The following is a 17,327-nucleotide window of genomic DNA, read 5'->3' on the forward strand; positions in this document are numbered from 1 at the left end:
TGATTAGAGCAGGCTGATATTCTGATTACCTTGACATTCACCTGGCAACTTAAGATTCAGTTGTTTTTTTTTCCTTTTAAAGTACTAGCTTTTGAAGAATCTCAAAAGAGCAAGATGGTCCCAAATCTCACAGAAACCCTTAAGTCCTGCAGTTTTATTTGGGGGTTAATTACAAGTCCTCCTCTGGTTATAAGCCCTATAGGTTGTTTTCACAGCCCTCTAATGGACAGGCTCTGGGCATCAGCTTAGAAGAGCCATTAACAGGGTAGCAAGTGCTAATTTTATTCTTAGGATTTTACTGTGGCTATAGAGCTACATGTCCACTCCTCTGTCTCCACTGTGTACAGCACAAGTCATGCTGACACCTCCACAGGATGGTGCGAAGGGTTTAAACTTAAATCTTTCTAATGAGAGGAGTCCAGGTACCTGGAGCTCTGAGAAGGATCTCTGTTCAAAATCCTGGCAAGCCACAGTTGGTCAAATAGAATTAGCAGACTTGTATATTGACACTTACATTCCTATATACATGTATTTAAGTCACCACTCTTATGAGGGAGTAAGTGTCCATATGGACATCAATACAACCTGCTGTCTATTAACCTTTTAAGCAAAAGGCCTGGTATTGTACTCACACAGACCTGCCGCCTCTACTAGGTGTGCAGAATTGCTGGTTTGAAAGGACACACAGAAGGCCTTGTAAGTCAACTTCTATAGAGGCCAAAAATGACACTCCCACAAAATCACTTATTCACACCCTGAGACTCAACACCAGCTGCTGAACTACTTTCAAGAGCCATGCTTAAGGGAATGCGACTTCTGCCAATTGCACATAAGAAGGTTCATATGGAATCTCACCTTGGACCTGTACAGAAAGTTCAAGAGCACACTTTCTCTCTGGACAAAATATTACTCAAGAGACACTCGGCCTGGAGACGCAGTGGGAAGTGGAGTTTGGCCACCGCCCAATGGCCAAGAGTGGTTGGACTCCCATCATCAAAAGAATTTAAGCTCTATCAGGACTTGGAACCAAAAAGTCTTTGTTCATGTGATGATGAAAAGGCACAACTCAAGAGTTTTTTTTTGTTTGTGTAAAAATTGATTTCTAATAAGGGCTCCAGCTGTGGGGGGCCTGGGCAGGAGAATCACTTGTTTGTGTATTTTCAAAACTGTTTTGTATGAAAAGAAAAACTGTTTGGAATTGCAACAGCCAGGGGGTGCGGCCTTTGGATTCAACTGGATGTGTAAATGAGGTTGATGAACACAAATGGAAATAGAGCAGGTGGGTGGGGTCAAAAATTTGAGACTGAAGGATGTGTTATACAGCCATGCATGTATATAACGTTATACAGCGTTATACAGATGGCTCTATAAGGACTGTTCGCATACACACAGGGGGGGAATACTTATTGTTCAAAGTGCTTTATGAACAGCCCACACTGCTTTGTGGACATGAATTCAGGAATCCTTATACAAACCCTGTAAAGTAGGTCCATATTCTCACACTGCCTCCCCCCCCCACGCCCCATTGCAGAAGGCTTGAGAGAAGGTTCACCCAGGAACCTCCTGGTTCACAATTCAAGACACTGTCACTACAGTCCCCTTCATTACACTATGGGCGCAATCCTAACCCCTTATGTCAGTGTTTTCCAGCACTAACATAAGGGCAATGCAGTTCCGAGGTAAGGGAACAAACATTTCCTGACTTTGAGGAGGCCTCCGTGAGTGACACCCAACTGCAGGATGCAGCACACATCCCATTGGCACTGCTATGCCAGTGCTGGAAAGCACTGACATAAGGGGTTAGGATTGCACCCTATGTTAGCTTCCCTGACCAAACCAACACTATTCACTTCCTCTGCATCAGGGCCATGGCATAAGAGGGCGGGACCTCACAAAGAGGGCACTGCTGAACCCCTCACCTAAGCATAGGCTCCTGTTTCCTCAACCCTCCCCACGCCAGCAGAACAGTCAGGAAAAGGAACAACAACCCATTGCTCTGCCATATAAACGTTTAATCTTGACACTTTCGGTAAAGATGGAGGTAACACCCCTCCTTAACATTTCTGGATGGTGAAGTCCAGTCTTTAAGCAACTACTGTGCTGGGGGTAGAGAGGATGGCCATGCCTCCCTTCTTCCCAGAAAGAGGAGGGAAAAGGCAAAATTAAGTTACCACCTAACAACGGAAGAGAGTGGCAAGAGGAAGCATCGTTCTACCACTGCAGTAAATCCATCTTGCAAATCAGATGCTGGAAACAATCAAACCGCAGTGAGAAGGGAAGAAGAATTTAGCTAGGGGGGAAATAAGGCAGCTCAAAGCCAAACTGGATTCCAGGTTGCTGGGCCACACCCCATCACTCCAGTTTGGAGGAGAGATGAGTCACCGTTCTGAGTACTGAGCACTACATCGTGGTCAAAAGTATTTTATCCAAGCAAGAGGGTGACCTGCAACAGTGAAGTCAGGGCTGCAGTCTCCAAACCATTTTTGGCCTAAGGAGTGTTAATTCAGAGGGGCACTTTGTCTGCCTCTTAAAGATTAATACACCCTCCAAAATAAATAATGGCTGCTGAGACACCTGGAAGATCATTTCAGGACTCAGCGGTGCCTTCTCATCCTATCGGTTACAGAAGCCACCCTATACATTGCATATGTTATTCTTGGACACATGATATCAACAATTCAACAGGCACACTTGAAAAAAAAAAATAAAAGCAGGGGCAAGAGAGATGGGAAAATCTTCAATCCTAGGCAAGTGAAGATGAGCTACAGAGCTCAGGTAACACAGGTTTTTGTCTGCGTAGCTGAGAGAGTGGGGAGGAACCACTGCCTTGCCCCCTGCGCACCCACTTCCTAAAAGTACTTTCTGAAAAAAAGGAAAGACAGAAGCCATACCCTGGCTGCAACACCAGGCAAGGTGAATTAATCTCAGCCTCTCTTTTTCACAGTTGCTTTGGACGGTCGGATTTCAGAGAAGTGTGCTGGGTTTGCATGCAGGGTACATCCCACTCTCACTGCTCCTGTGTTTTTGGGAATCGCGGTATGAAGAAAAAGCTGCCATCTTTTGCAGGCCTTGGCTCTCCAGGCGAGGACCATCTGGTCATCTGACAAGGGATGTTTGAGCATAGGAAGGAGGCGGGCCCACCTGTTGTGTAGCACTTATTTCCAGCAGAGACAAGCACACCTGCAGTCTGTCCATCAAACCAAGCCGGGAGGTCCATGTGCCCTTTTGTTTGACACAGTCCCGCCTTTCTGTTCTGCGCTTGGCTCATGTTAATTGAAGTGAAATTTAAACTGGAAGTTCCCAGAACCAAACGGGTTGAATTCAAATGGCCAGTGATGCTGGTGCCCTGCCCCTCCTTGCTGGTTTTCGGGATCCAGGGGGTCTTCGCCAGAGTCAAACTTCTGTCGCATTTCTGGAAGGGAAAGAATAAAAAAGTTGGTGGTAGTAGTGAGGCACTGTGAGGGCTATCTGGGAACAGACAAAGGATGGCTTTTACACATTCACAGCATTTTTTAAATTTGAAAAATTAACTTGCTGCTCATTTGGTGGTAACACTACCTCCACTGTGCACAATTCCTGGTCTGCCAACACAAATAACACCTGGTCCCTGTCTAGGTAGGCTTTACTTTCTCAAGCATAGTGAGTGATGTTTTTTTCTGAAGGCATTGTAGCACACTGGGGTGGTGAAGGTCACAGACTCTGACATTTCAGATACTGCCACTTTTGTTCAAAAGCAAATTATTCTTACCCTTATGGCAGTAACAAATGGGATGTTATGAGAAAAAAAAATTCTACTGGCCAAGAGGTGTGGCTTCATGGCTTTGCCCAGTGCCTACCCATCCTCCATGACAAGCACAAACAGTATGTTCTTAGGACCACTATATAGCCTCGTGCAACTTGCTCAGGTCACAGAAGGCAAACACTGTTTATTGTTTAGGGCAGAGCAGGCGCCATACTGAGCTGGATCAGGTGGACTTTACCTGGATCTGTTAAGACCTCCTTAGCAGCTGCAATGTCAATGAATTTCTTCTCGGCTTCCTTTTTCTCATCTTCCGACTGGAAATTGTCGGGGTGCCATTGCTGAGCCAGCTTCCGGTAGGCTTTGATGATTTCCTGCTTGTTTGCGTTCCTAGGAGAAATGTACACAAATGGAGTTTGTGCCTGTGTTCTACAAAAAATGCCTTGTCAAAGCAAGGACGGCAAGAACATTCAAGTGGAACTCCAACACGTGGTGTGGACCCCAGAATCCACTGATGCCTTCTAATGACGGAAGATGCAAAGGAGGTAAAACCATCTCTTACTTGGCTAACTTGGGAAGGCAGAATTTTTGAAGGTGCACAGGGATCTTCACTGCCTGGCCAACAGACTTCCGAGAATGCAAAAAGTTGGCTTCTTCCTCCACCTCCCCAAGTTGCTTTGTAAGAGAAATATCTTTGCCTTACTTTGCTACGTCATGCTTTGCAAAACCTCCTCCCTCCTCTTTGTCACACCACGTTTGCCAGGAACACAGGGCAATTTCTTGTCAAAAACTGTGCAACTGATTCTGATGCTTTCACCACCAAGACTTCCAAAAAAGTCAACAGCTGTCAAGACCAAACTATATAGGCAGAGTTTACTCCTACTAAATTCAACAAGACACTATGATTTCAATAGGACATGCATAAGCTCATCCTTTTTCTCCCACAGAAAAGCATATCAATGGATATTTAAGCTATAATTTAGCACAGTAGCTCAGTGGTAAACTGCTTTGCAGGTGAAATGGTTTCAGATTCAGTCCCTGGCAGCATATCCAGGTAGGGCTTGGAAATACCCTTGTCTGAAACCCTGGAGAGCTGCTTCCAGTCTGGGCAGACCATAATGAGCTGGGTTGGGGGGGGTCGAGCTGTTAGATTCAATTGAAGGATGCCTCATGTGTTCAAGCTGTGCTTAGGCAGAAGCTCACCAAGGTGAAAATAAGCAGTCCCCAGCCCTGCTGTCCAAGATCATTTAAACTAGAGGCTCAAGTCAAGGACTGCACACGCACTTGCCATCTGCCACCGACCAGCTCCTCTCCCATGCCCAACTATTGGCATGACATGCCCAACTATGTGCCAAATAGTGACATGCCCAACTATGTCACTATTGCTGTCTGCATTAGCAAAAACGTTTGCAGGTCTGCATGTGTCCTTGCAGTACACAAAGGAATTCTGAAGTTGACAGGCATACCTCCGGATGCCCAGGATTTTGTAGTAGTCACGCTTCTTGGATTGCTTTAGCAGCTTGTGTGCCCTCTCTAGACCTTCTTTCACTTCTTCATTTTCACTATCAAACTCTTTGGCTTCCTGATAGTCTTCAACAGCTGCAAAGGAAACCAGAAGTTATGCAGCCTTTGTTTATAACCTCTTAGGATATATTTAAAAAGAACTGGGTAAGATCTCTGTTCATGAGACCTGGCAAGGGGCAGTGAATGCAGCCGATACTCAATCTTGCCTGTGTTCTTTGTTTTAAGAAGCAAGCAAAGTACTAGCCCATAAGATTGCAAAGACATATTTGAAAGAATTTTAGGCAGCTGTACCATGTTTGCTCAGTGCACCTGGTCTATAAAAAAAATGCCTGATCCTACGTAAAAAATCCCAGGCAGATTAAAAAGTTTGAGAACCACTGCTCTAGAGAGACTTCTCCAAGTTCAAGCATTTTTTTTTTAGAGGCCCTAGAGGCTACTGCCCAATTTATAAATGCCAAGGGGTGTGGCTATAATGGTGATTGGGCAGAAGTCCTTCCCCTAAGTAGAAACTTGTTTAACCCTTGTTGCACATAGCCTAATCTGCCCTGTCAGTTTCATGACGCACCAAAAATTGGATCACAATTCACTAGTGAGTCTCAGACCCACAGTTTGGGAACTACTGCTACAGGATTCCCAAGCTGGGGGGAGGGACAATTCTGTGCCCTGAACGACCCTTGCCACCTAACACAATATTCCCCCAATTCATATACTGCTATTGCTCCTCACATACCCAGACAGAAAGCTCAGACTCATACCATAATCTTGATCTGTATATGTTACAACCACATCCAGAAAGGGCTAGCCTTTGCTGGCCTAGTTTATTACTGGAATGAAAGCCTACTACTTTAGTCCATTTGCCACCATCGGGGGGGGGGGGGGAGACAGAATGAGTCTGGAGCTATCAATGACTACTAAATGATTCTGTGTGCTCAGAGGAAGGGCAAGGCTGCCAGGAACATCAGTTACTGGGTAAAGGCTACTGCCTCCCAGAGGACCTCCAGGCTGCCACCCTTACTTCCTCCTAATCCCTTTTCAAAACAAAGAAGCTTGAGCACAACCTCTTGGCCTCATAAACCTATTATAATCAAGCCTAAGTACACATAACTGAAATACATTTTCTCTTTATTTATATTGGCCTCCATTTCCCTTTCCTTCCCCTGTTGGTGCTGGATTCTAGACTGCAAGCCCCTCAAGGACAGGGACCTAACTTCCTGCTCTTTGCAAAGCACCAGTCACATTGACGGCACTACATGAATGACAAATATAGTTGGCCTTCGGTATCCACAGGGGATCCATTCCAGGACTTCCTGTGAATACCTAATTTCACAGATAATTAAATCCATGGGGGAGGGGCTCTCTCAGTAGCCCTCCTGGATGTGATCAGAAGTCGCACAGGAGACCTGGTTTTCAATCACATCCGAATGGTCCTCTCAGGCCCTAAAGCTGTGGTTCAGCATACTTGGAAGCCAAGCCCGTGGATAAGGACCCACTATAGTAACAAAGCCCTGCCTGTGCACCTCCTAGGAGCATCTGGTTGGCCACTGTGGGAAACTGGATCCTCGACTAGATGGGTCTTTGGTTTGATCCAGTAAGACCCTTATGAGACATGCACCCACTAACCATCAATCATTCTTACCTTTCTCAAACTCCTCGTTCAAGATGTAGGCTTCAGCTCTGTCACGTAAGATAAAAATGTTCCTGGGATCAAGCTGATGGGCTTCTGTGCAGACATCTATGGCTTCCTGAGGTCGCTTGCTCTATGGTGGGACAGGGAGAACAACTCTGTGCAACTGACTTCCCAGCAAAACCCCCCCCCCCAACATTCTGTTCTGCCATCTGCTCCAATTCACTGGGCAGCATCAGCACAGAGCAATGCTTTGCAAAGCAAACCTCTTCTCAGGTGTGAGCCTACAAGCCCTGTTTTTACAGGTAGGAAGTCAAGGCTCGACAAAGCTGTGTAACGGGACCAAGGACAAACAGGGAGCTGGTAGAGCAGGAAAGCTGGATACAAATCCCCAGATTTCAAAATTCTGGGCGCGCCTTGAGGGCCCTTAAGCGGGGTGGAAATGCAGGATATAAAATAAATAATCAGGTACTTTAAAGTGGAGGTTGCTAAAATACGCTCATGATCTGGCAAGCTTTTAATGCTGCAACATGAAACACAAGCCTATCCTACCACTGTTTCATTAATTTTAATGGAAAGAATTACATTTGCTTCCTGCCTTCATCCATTTCCTTTGGGAGTCCCTTATTTTTGGGATTCATGGCCATTCATGGATTCATATAGGCATAAATTAATCCCTTCCACTTTTTAAGAAGCAGCCCAAGGCATTTTTGGTCTCCAAGGCTGCTCCTAATGTGCACCGATTTTAATGCCTTTCGTCCTCTGTCTTTCCATACACCACTTCCCTGGCTGCCTTTTTACTTTGGTGTCTATTTAGATAGCAAACTTGTGCACAGGGTCTTGCCATTCTAAATCTGATATCACATAGCACCTTGGGTGGTTTTCAGTCTTAAAGAAATCTCAACAGGATATACAGCTTGCCAAACTTAATTGTTCATGGCCTTTTGCATAGCTAAATTGGTTTCCTCTCAACCCATCTCTCAAAGCTAGCTAGACAATCCTGGCTCACCTTAGATAAGCAGTGGCAGATGCGTCCTTTTGCCTTTGTAGCGAAGACCTCCACATTGGGCTCTGTTTTCATGACTGCTTTATACTTCTCAATGGCATCTTCATACCTGTCGCCGGATACAAGAAGAAGAAACCTTGGCAAAAAAATAGAACTAGCTGAAAACTGAGACTCTGAAAAGCACCTGTGCTGGGAAGGGAGAACAAGCACCACAAGCCACAGATCACACCAGTCTGATTTTGTGGTCTAGCTGGAAGAGGAAAAGGGGTGTATGTATTCCAAAAGCAGAACACTCAAGAGCAGAAATTAATATGGATGCAGGTAGTATCTTCCTACAGAACAAGAGACAATTATAGACATGATACAAATATAGACATGATAACTTATGAAAAATATGGGGAAGGTGTGATCCTCCTACTTCTCCCATAACAGAATTTGTGAGGGGCGGGGGAGATAATCTCAACAAAACTGATGCGTAGTAGATTCAGGAGAGAACGTGGACAATACTTCACACAATGGGAAGAAGGTTAGACTATTAACTTGTTAAAGCATTTCTGTTCTGCCAAGGACGGATCTTGCCGATGATGGAACCTCTGAATACCAGTTGCTGGAAGGCAACATCAGGAGAGGGGGTTTCTTGCCAACCAGTCCTGCTTCCAGGCTTCCCAGAGGCATCTGGTCCAGAAAAGCAATTCTTACCTTTCCGAGATACCACTTTTCAGGTAGCTTTGGCTTCTAAATTGTGCAATTCACAATTTTTAACATTTATTCCCCAAGAACCTCAGCTTACATGTTTGAGCCTTTAGTGCTGCGAAGACAACTGGGTGCAATGCCTGATGAAACCTCAGAGGAGGATGATCTTTGCTGTCTTATAGAAAGCTGAGCCCCTCCTCACAGTAGCAGAATAAATTATAGGAAGCAAATTGGGTTAACTCACATGGTTTATATTGGTTGCAGGTTCTTTGTTGCATGTACGCTAAAATCAATGTTTTATGCAGAGGATATTTAGCAAAAACTGCCTCTTCAGCCTTGTATCCCCTTGCAAAGAACCAGTCAGGAAGGGGACTCCACAGACACATCACCTTTGAGCTTTGATGTGCTCCTCAGCAGACTCCAGCTGCTTGGCCAGCTTTTTCACTTGCTTGTAGTGGGAAAAGCAGTCCTTGTCATCCTGGTCTAGCTTCAGGCATTCACGGACATGGCTGCAGAGAGAGAGAGAGAGATTAGAGAAAGTCTAGCTGTGGGAGGAGAGGGCCTACAACAAAGATGCAGCTGGCAGGAAGAGGGAACTAACACTGGGATGAAGCAACACACCCAAAGACACCCTAAATTTAATCACTGAGTTACAGCCCAATCCTGAGCTTCCCGGAACTGCGGGACCCGGCTGCTCCACAAAGGGCCCCCATTGAATCCAGAGCCTCCCACACTACCACGGGAGGCTCCTCGGGAGAAGGGGAAATTCGTCCCCTTCCCCCGAGTAAGGGGCTACTCACTTCAGGAATGGGACTACTCACTTTAGCGGCAACTGTATGGTCGCCGCTAAAGCAAAGGCGCTCGTGTAGGGTGAGCAGCCCTACCCGAGCGCCCTGGATCCTGTGGAGCTCGGCTTCTCGGACCCGCCTCTCCTCCGCACCTGGGAACGCCCGCCCACGCCCCTGACCACGCCTCCCCCCTCCCCGGAATGCCTCCCCCACGCCCCCGACCACACCCTCATTTCCCATTCTGCAGCCCGGCGGTCAGAGACTGCCGAGCCACGGAATGCGGGTGCCCGCTGCACGCTGGCTCAGCACCGGCTGGAGCTGAGCCAGCTCCGGCGGGAGCCCGGCGGTAAGCCCCACAAACATGCCTTACAGCACATTGGCGACTGTGGTCTGCGCCGCGGAGGCGTGGCGTGGACCACAGGATTGGGTTCTTAGCCTTCCCATGTGCCTGAAAGCCCAAGACTACCAGGAAAAGACAATGAAAAGAGTACAGAGCGGAGAGGGGAGGGAAGAATGAGTGTGCAGCAGGCCAACTCCTGCCACTAAGTCCTCCTCACATCTCTTGAATCCTCCTAATGCCACTGGCCCTGTCCCCATCTTGCCTGCCTCAACTTTGATGTAAGAGGTGGGGAGACACCATTTGGGTGCTGGGTTTCGAACAAGGGCTGGGAGGTGCTTCCCCCACTCCAAGGACTGGCTTCAGTTTAGCTAATCAAATTCCACCCTCCCTCATCTTCAGGCACTATAGTTATTTGGGCCCACCACTACACCAGGGTTTCTGTGCAGAATCCGGCCTCAACTGCTCCAGTTTGCATCACTTTAAAGCTACACGAGATAAAGACTTCGGATCGTTATACTAAAATATTTTTCGTTATTAAGATTCTTGTGCATGAATGCACTCACTCACTTTAAAGACTCCTCATGCTCTCCCAGATTGTAGTAGAGTTTGCTGAGTTTCAGGAAAGCTGCCCGGTTGTCATTACGCAGCTTCGTGGTGGGTTTCAGGTCCAGGATAGCCTTGTTGTAGTCACCGAGGAAAATGTAGCACTCGGAACGCAGCTCCTTTGCTTCTGGGTCCCAGGGGGAGATCTGAAGAAAAGCAATGGGGTTGAGGGCAGGGTATTCCATTCGAGTTTAGGGCCTTGGTCAGCAGTTAGTCTGCACCATTCTGGCAGAGTGAAAGTTATTTTAACCTCTCTGCCACTCCCAAACAGCTCATTGGAAAGTCCAGCCATCAACTCCCTCCAAAATGTTAGTTCTCTTCCCATTCTGTTGCACATAAAATCACTAGTGAGAAGTAAGAAGAGAAGCATGCCAGAAAGGGGGTTTCTTTCACTTGCTTATGGACTCTCACAATTATCTCCAACTTCTCTCCTCTCTCAGTCATCTTAGCCAAGGTACAAGCAACATTTCCTGATTTGCCTCAGGAGACACAGGCCTATTTCAAGAGAGTCAGCTGTCTTAATGACTTCATGTCAGGTTGTCGTGACTGACCTAGTTTCTCTTTGCAGAGACCAGAAATGGCAGATTTTACTGTACATCATCAGTGAGGATAATGCGGGGCTTCCCCCCAATTCAAGGACAATCAATCAAATCTGCTCTTATTGAATGAATGGCAGTAAGTTGCTTATTAAGTGAGGCAGGTGCCCCCCTAAGAAGTATCCCCTTCTATGTGGGATCGAAGGGGAAGTGCCTCTTCAGCTATTTTTTCCTGAGCACTTGCCATTAAAAAGAATTTATGCACCCAAATAGGGATGTCTTTTTAATGGATTAATCCAACTGATTATTATATACAATATTGCAGTCCTAGTACAATGTAGAAACTGTCCTCAGGCAGACTCAGGTAGTGATTTGTCCCAAGACACAGTCAAGATTAACTGAAAACTTCAAGCCAGATCTCCTGGGACCAAGTGCAAATGTCTGCCTTCAGGGGCTCACTTCTGCAATAAGGACAAGTTACAGACAAGGTACCTCAATTGCTTGATCTAGAATACTGATGGCTCCCAGGTAGTTTTTCCTCTGAAAGGCAGTCCGGCCTTCTTGCATGGAAAATTCTAGCTCGGTGACCTTTGCAAGCTGGCTTTGGGCTTCTGTGTTATCCGGATTGCTTCTGAGCTGATGAAATTAAAGACATTTTTTTTTAATGTTTAGGTCAGTGTGTATGATACGGGCGAATCCCAAATCCTGACCATGTGGGCAAATGCTGAAGTAGGTAGCGAGGGTCACCAGCTAATGCAGCCATTACCAGTTTTGAGATGTGGGCATGTTGCTTACCACAGCTTCAAAGTCCTGCTTGGCCTCCTTTGTGCTGCCTTGTTTCAAGAGGATGTTGCCTCGCTGCAGACGGGCCTGCAAGGCAGAAATATTCTTTAGGTCAAGGATCATGCAAAGCCCAGCTCTGGGGCAACAACCACCAGCTAACTGAATAAATTGTCCATGTAGCAACAAAGTGAGGCTCCAAGTTGGTTTCAGAGCACAATGCTGGTTAAGGTCCTTTAAGCCTTCCATGTGCTCCAACCAGAATCTCTTAAGGATCAGTTCTTCATATCTTCTGATGTCCTAGTCCATATCCCTCTGCTGTCTGAAACTGCAGTGAGTGGGTGGCTACACAGAGGACAGGTGGCAGTGCCTATTCCATTGAACAGCTTTCAAGTGCAAGCCTGCGTGGCTCCATCACTAGCAGGATTGAGAAGACAGATTAAGACATGGTTCTTTCAGAGGATATCTGGAATTGTGGGTGAGCAATTGCTCCTTTGCAATGTACTGTGTTTATCGTGTATGTAGACACATTGCTTTCACTGCTTTATGCTACTTTGTGGCTTGTAAAAGTAAAAAGTCACACTATAAATAATATTTGAAGTCTTGTGTGCACACACAATGAACACACTAACACAGTGGTTCCAGAACTTTTTAGCACTGAGACCCACTTTTGTAAAACCCCACTCTATCGACCCTCAATAATAAACTTTATTTATATCCCGCCCTTCTCCCTAAAGGGACCCAGGGCGGCTAACATTTATTAACCCTCAAACCCTCAAACATTTATTTCACATTTTTATACCGCCCTTCCTCCAAAAAGCTCAGGGTGGTATTAATGCATGCTTGCAGACTGCAGGAGCGGAGCTCTTTGCAGGGCAATTAGCAGCTACAGTGTCTGATTCCCTTTCTCTGTCCCCTACCACAAATCCCCCAGAAGACCTTCCTGCTCAACTCAGATTTGGAGGAAAACAGAGACAATAAGACTTACAGCCAGGAAATCCGGCTTGAGTTCAATGGCCTTCGAGAGGTCTGGAAGCGCTGATTTGAACTTGCCCATGGCCAAGTAGATGGTTGCCCGTTTGTAGTAAGTTAGGTAATTTTTGGGATCAATTTCTAAGAGATATAGATGAGTCAGACAAAAACAGAGCAAACACAATTGCATTTATGTTTACACTTCAGCTGTACTATGCAGGGTTACATGACAATACTGGAAGAAACTGTACCTCTTTCTTCCACTACAGCTGTTACCAGCCTTGCAAATGAGCCTCCAAAAGACAAATGGCCTACAGAAATTCTTCTTTGTTTATCTACCACATGTGTGTTCTGCCCTTCCTCCAAGGAGCTCAGGATGGTGTACTTAGTTCCTACCCTCCTTTTGTACTCACAACAACCCTGTGAGATAAGTTAGGCTGAAAAATAGCGACTGGCCCAAGGCCACCAAGGTAGCTTCATGGCTGAGCAGGGTTTTCAACTTGGATTTTCCAACTTCAGAACCACAACATCATCCTGGTTCTCTTGTTAGTCCACACCTCTCTCTGTTGGCCATTTGTGACACTCTGACAGCATAAAAAATGAGGACCACGAGCTTTCTCCCAGTTTACAAGAGCTGCCTGGTCATCTGGCGATGATAATTACTTGCCACAGACTACACTTACAAGGAAGGCAGTCTTGAACTTTTAACAGTTGCCGCAAAAGCAGTAGAACCAGTGTGATTTGGGAGGATAGGATGAAACTAGGACTGGGGAGTCCTGAATTCCAATCTCTGTTTTGTCTTGACGCTGACGGGATGACCAGCCTGTCTTGATTCACAGGGTTGTGGTGGGTTAAAGTGAGAAACTGATAATCTCTGAACTCATTTCTCATACAGACTAGGATTTAGGGTTCTTACCAGATGAAAGAAATCAGTTGATTAATCAAATTGTACAGTTAAATCTGCAAGTGACAAAATAGCAGCTTTGGAGGGGGGAAGAACACCTTGTTTTTAGGTGGTGTCCATTGCGATGTACATGCGCACCACTTCAGAAGAGGAACCCCCTTTTGTGCTACAGTGAAAATGGGTCCTGCCAGCAATTTTTATGAGGACTAAAAAATAATTAACATTTTCAGAGAGAGAGAGAGAGCGCGAGCAAGCGAGCTCTGATTAACTGGGGAGTGTCTTTTAGGTCAATTAAAAGAGGTATTGATTATTCTGATTAAATAGACTGATGGTTGCCATGTTATTAAAATACTAGAAATAACAAATCTGGCAAGAGACCTGGAGTTCCCAGTGTATGAGCTGAAAACTACGCAAAGCTGTAATGCTTAACATAGCACCATCAGCTAATATACCAGTGATTTAGGTGCCTTCCCTATCTAGGTGACTTACCTACAGCTGAGTGGTAGTGAGAAAGTGCCTCAGCCAGCTGTCCAGCTGCCAAGAGCTTTCGCCCCATTTCTAGGTGATTATCGATCTCTGCTTGCCCAGCAGCCAACAAACCTGGAGAATAAAGGTCAAGACAAGAAAAAACCAATTTTAAGATAGAAAAAAGGAACAGGAGCACAAATTTTCAAAATGCAACCTTTTCCCAGTGATTGATTCAAACACTTGCTATCTTACCAGGCTTGGTGCCCTCCCCCTTTGAAGAGTTAAAGAAAGAGCCAAGGGTGATGCAGTATACAGAAAATTCAAATTGTTTGGTCTACTTATGACTGTAGTCCTGTCACAGCAAGAATCGCCAGCTTCCTCTCCTGATTCTATGCACTGGCCTTTGTAATCACTTTTGTTGTTGCCGATTCAATAGTTATCCGCTGATACCCTTTCTGGCTTGTATGCCTACAGAACAAATAACTCCAGGTTTGATTTAATCCAATTTAAATCGTGCATCTTTTTAAAAACAAAGCACCCATGAAAGTTCTCAAATGAGTGTAATGGTGCAGTTAGTGTGTTGGGGTACTGGGGGACCCAGAGCTCTAAGAACATATATATCACTACTGCAACACATTCTGAAGTTGCAGTACAGTTATCACCAGTGGTACTTGAGGTAGTGTTTGATGGTACTCATAGGATCAATAGGATCATAGGATCCTCATAGGATCACGAGTACTCCTAGGATGGTACTCATAAGATCATAGGACCCTATGATAGTACTCATAGGTACCCCTGGACACCTGCCACTTCATGGTGAGAGTAGGAATGTGACGCAACAAACAGTGGTGGAGACTCAGTTCAGTGGGCACAACTCCAAAGCATGCTTTTCTATGCTGGAAAAAGCCCCCCAGTCCACCCTGAGCTTCTTACTTGTGTTTTTCACATCCCATCTGGCCTTCCAACCCAGAAGTAACTGGGGAAGATGTCATCGCAAGTTATGTCTGGTGGTACTTTGAATAGGTGGACCATGTGAAGTGGTATGGCAGGACAAACGTTGAGAGACAATGTTTCAGAGCCATGTGTCTCAACCAGTGGTGCCAGTACCACCAGCAGTGCTTGAGGTGATGTATGGTGGTACTCAAGTGACCCCTGGACACCTGCCGCCCAGCAGCAGACCAGGAATGTGACGCAACAAAGAGTGGTAGGAGGCTCCGCGGGGAGAGCTCCAAAGCATGCTTTTCTGCACTTGAAAAATCCCTCCTGTTCACCCTGAGCTTCTTACTGGTGTTTGACAAGTCACATCTGGCCTCCCAACCCAGAAGTAACTGGCGGTGATTTCATCACCAGTTACTTCCAGTGGTCCTTTGAGTAGAGGGACCATGTGAAGTGGTACAGCAGAAGACAAACCTTGAGAAATGCTGCTCTACATTGATAATTGGCTGCACAGGAATATGCTCTTGCCTGTCCTGGTTACAAACATCTGACTTTCATCAGGTTCTCTTGCTGGCCTAAGAACATAAGAACCACTCTGCTGGATCAGGTCAAAGCCCATCTAGTCCAGTTTCCTGTTACTCACAGTGGCCCACCAGATGCCTCAGCGGGCATATCAGACAACAAGAGACCTGCTTTCTGACACCCTCCCTTGCACATGGCATTCTGAGGTAGCCCATTTCTGAAACCAGGAAGCTGCATACAGTCATCATGACACATACCCTGTGATAGAGTTTTCTTCTAGACGTCTGTCCAATCCCCTTTCAAAGGCATCCAGGCCAGACGCCATAACCACATCCAGTGGCAAGGAGTTCCACAGATGAAAGGGGTAAACGCCCTCCATCAATCTGTCCAATCCCCTTTTAAAAGCATCCAAACCAGATGCCATCACCACATCCTGTGGCAAGGTGTGCCACAGATGATAGGGCCAAACACCCTCTACCTTCCATCAGACTGTCCAATCCCCTTTTAAAAGCATCCAGGCCAGACACCATCACCATGTGCTGTGGCAAGGATTTCCACTGTCAGGGACAAAGTTTGGTGCTCCAGCCATTGACCAGGTGCCCTTTCCTACCAATCCTCCTCTTTGTAGGGGGGGGGGGGAATGTGACAGGTGATCAGTTGGGCGGGGCAGGGAGAGAAGCCACTGAGGCTGAAAAGGTGGGCAGTTATCATACCAGGTACTAGAAAACAAATGGCCCAAGTGACACATTAAAAGTAGATTTTAAGCTCCCTTAAAACAAGGGGGAGGAGCCTGAGGACCTCACTGAGGACAAGGAAAGTGGTTCTCACACATTTAGCACCAGGACCCACTTTTTAGAATAAGAATCTGTTAGGACCCATGTTTATGCCCATGATTTTGGACCACTTGATGGTGGTCCCACAGACCCATGATGCCATGACCATAAGTGACATCATCAAGCAGGAGAATTTTTAACAATCCTAAGCTGCAATCCTACCCACACTTACCCACGAGTAAGTCCCACTGATTGTCATTGTTAAAAGAATATACACAGTAGCTTGTTAAAAGTACAGGTCTGTAACATTTCCCCAAATGCAATCACATCCCAAGTCTAATAGATTAAAAATAAAATATTGAAATGAATGGGGACACACCTGAAATTGGCTCACTACCCACCTAGCGGGTCCAGACCCACAGCTTGAAAAACCCTGGACTAGCAGCATGGCTCCAGGGGGAGGAGCCTAAGGATCTCACTGAGGACTAAGCAGCATGGCTCCAGGGGAGGAGCCTAAGGACCTCACTGAGGACTAGCAGCACAGCTCCAGGGGGAGAAGCCTAAGGACCTCACTGAGGGCTCCAGCTGAACCAGAGGAGCAAAGGAGAAAGAATCCTACAGGGCAGAAGGGGGCGTGGCCTCAGACAACTTGGAGTGGGAGGAGCCTGCAGGAGAGAGAACGAGAAAGAGGGAGGAGCCTGGCTGCAAGGGGCGGGGCCCAGAGAGAGCAGGGGAAGGACCAGGACAAGGGGCGGGCCCCAGAGGGGAGGGGGAAGAGGGGCGGAGGCCCCTCCCGGTTGCCATGGTTACCTGGCAACTGCAGGTCCAGCAGGACGCACAGCAAGGACGCGACCCACAACAACCGCCTCTCGCACGCGCCGGGGCCCAGCCCGGGGCTGCCGTCGCCGCCTCGCCCCAGCAGCCCCAGGCCGCGCCACAGCGGCTGCCGCTGCTGCCCGGACTCCATGTCCCAGGCTCCGGAACAGCTCACTTCCGCCTCCGCTTCCTGGTCGGCGAGGGAGAAAATACTTCCGGCCGCTCTAGCCGTCTCCTTTTGTCTCTCCCACCGCCACGAAACCACTCTGGGATTTTCACGCTCTATGGGTTCCAATCGCGTCG

General features: G+C 46.8%; 1 protein-coding gene across 1 annotated transcript; it reads right to left on the reverse strand.

Annotated features, from left to right (window-relative positions):
- Positions 1–1,991: 1,991 nt before the first annotated feature.
- LOC136651620 (dnaJ homolog subfamily C member 3-like) lies at positions 1,992–17,191 on the reverse strand. Its single transcript, XM_066628189.1, has 12 exons — positions 17,019–17,191; positions 13,999–14,109; positions 12,622–12,746; positions 11,649–11,723; positions 11,346–11,489; positions 10,282–10,463; positions 8,976–9,095; positions 7,897–8,002; positions 6,900–7,020; positions 5,206–5,338; positions 3,981–4,129; positions 1,992–3,412 (listed from the first exon to the last, which is right to left on the reverse strand). The coding sequence occupies exons 1-12, from the start codon at positions 17,173–17,175 to the stop codon at positions 3,270–3,272; spliced, it is 1,566 nt and encodes a 521-aa protein (XP_066484286.1). The 5' UTR covers positions 17,176–17,191; the 3' UTR covers positions 1,992–3,269.
- Positions 17,192–17,327: the final 136 nt, after the last annotated feature.

Source organism: Tiliqua scincoides, chromosome 5 (genome assembly GCF_035046505.1).
Source record: "Tiliqua scincoides isolate rTilSci1 chromosome 5, rTilSci1.hap2, whole genome shotgun sequence".
NCBI classification, from domain to species: Eukaryota; Metazoa; Chordata; class Lepidosauria; order Squamata; family Scincidae; genus Tiliqua; species Tiliqua scincoides.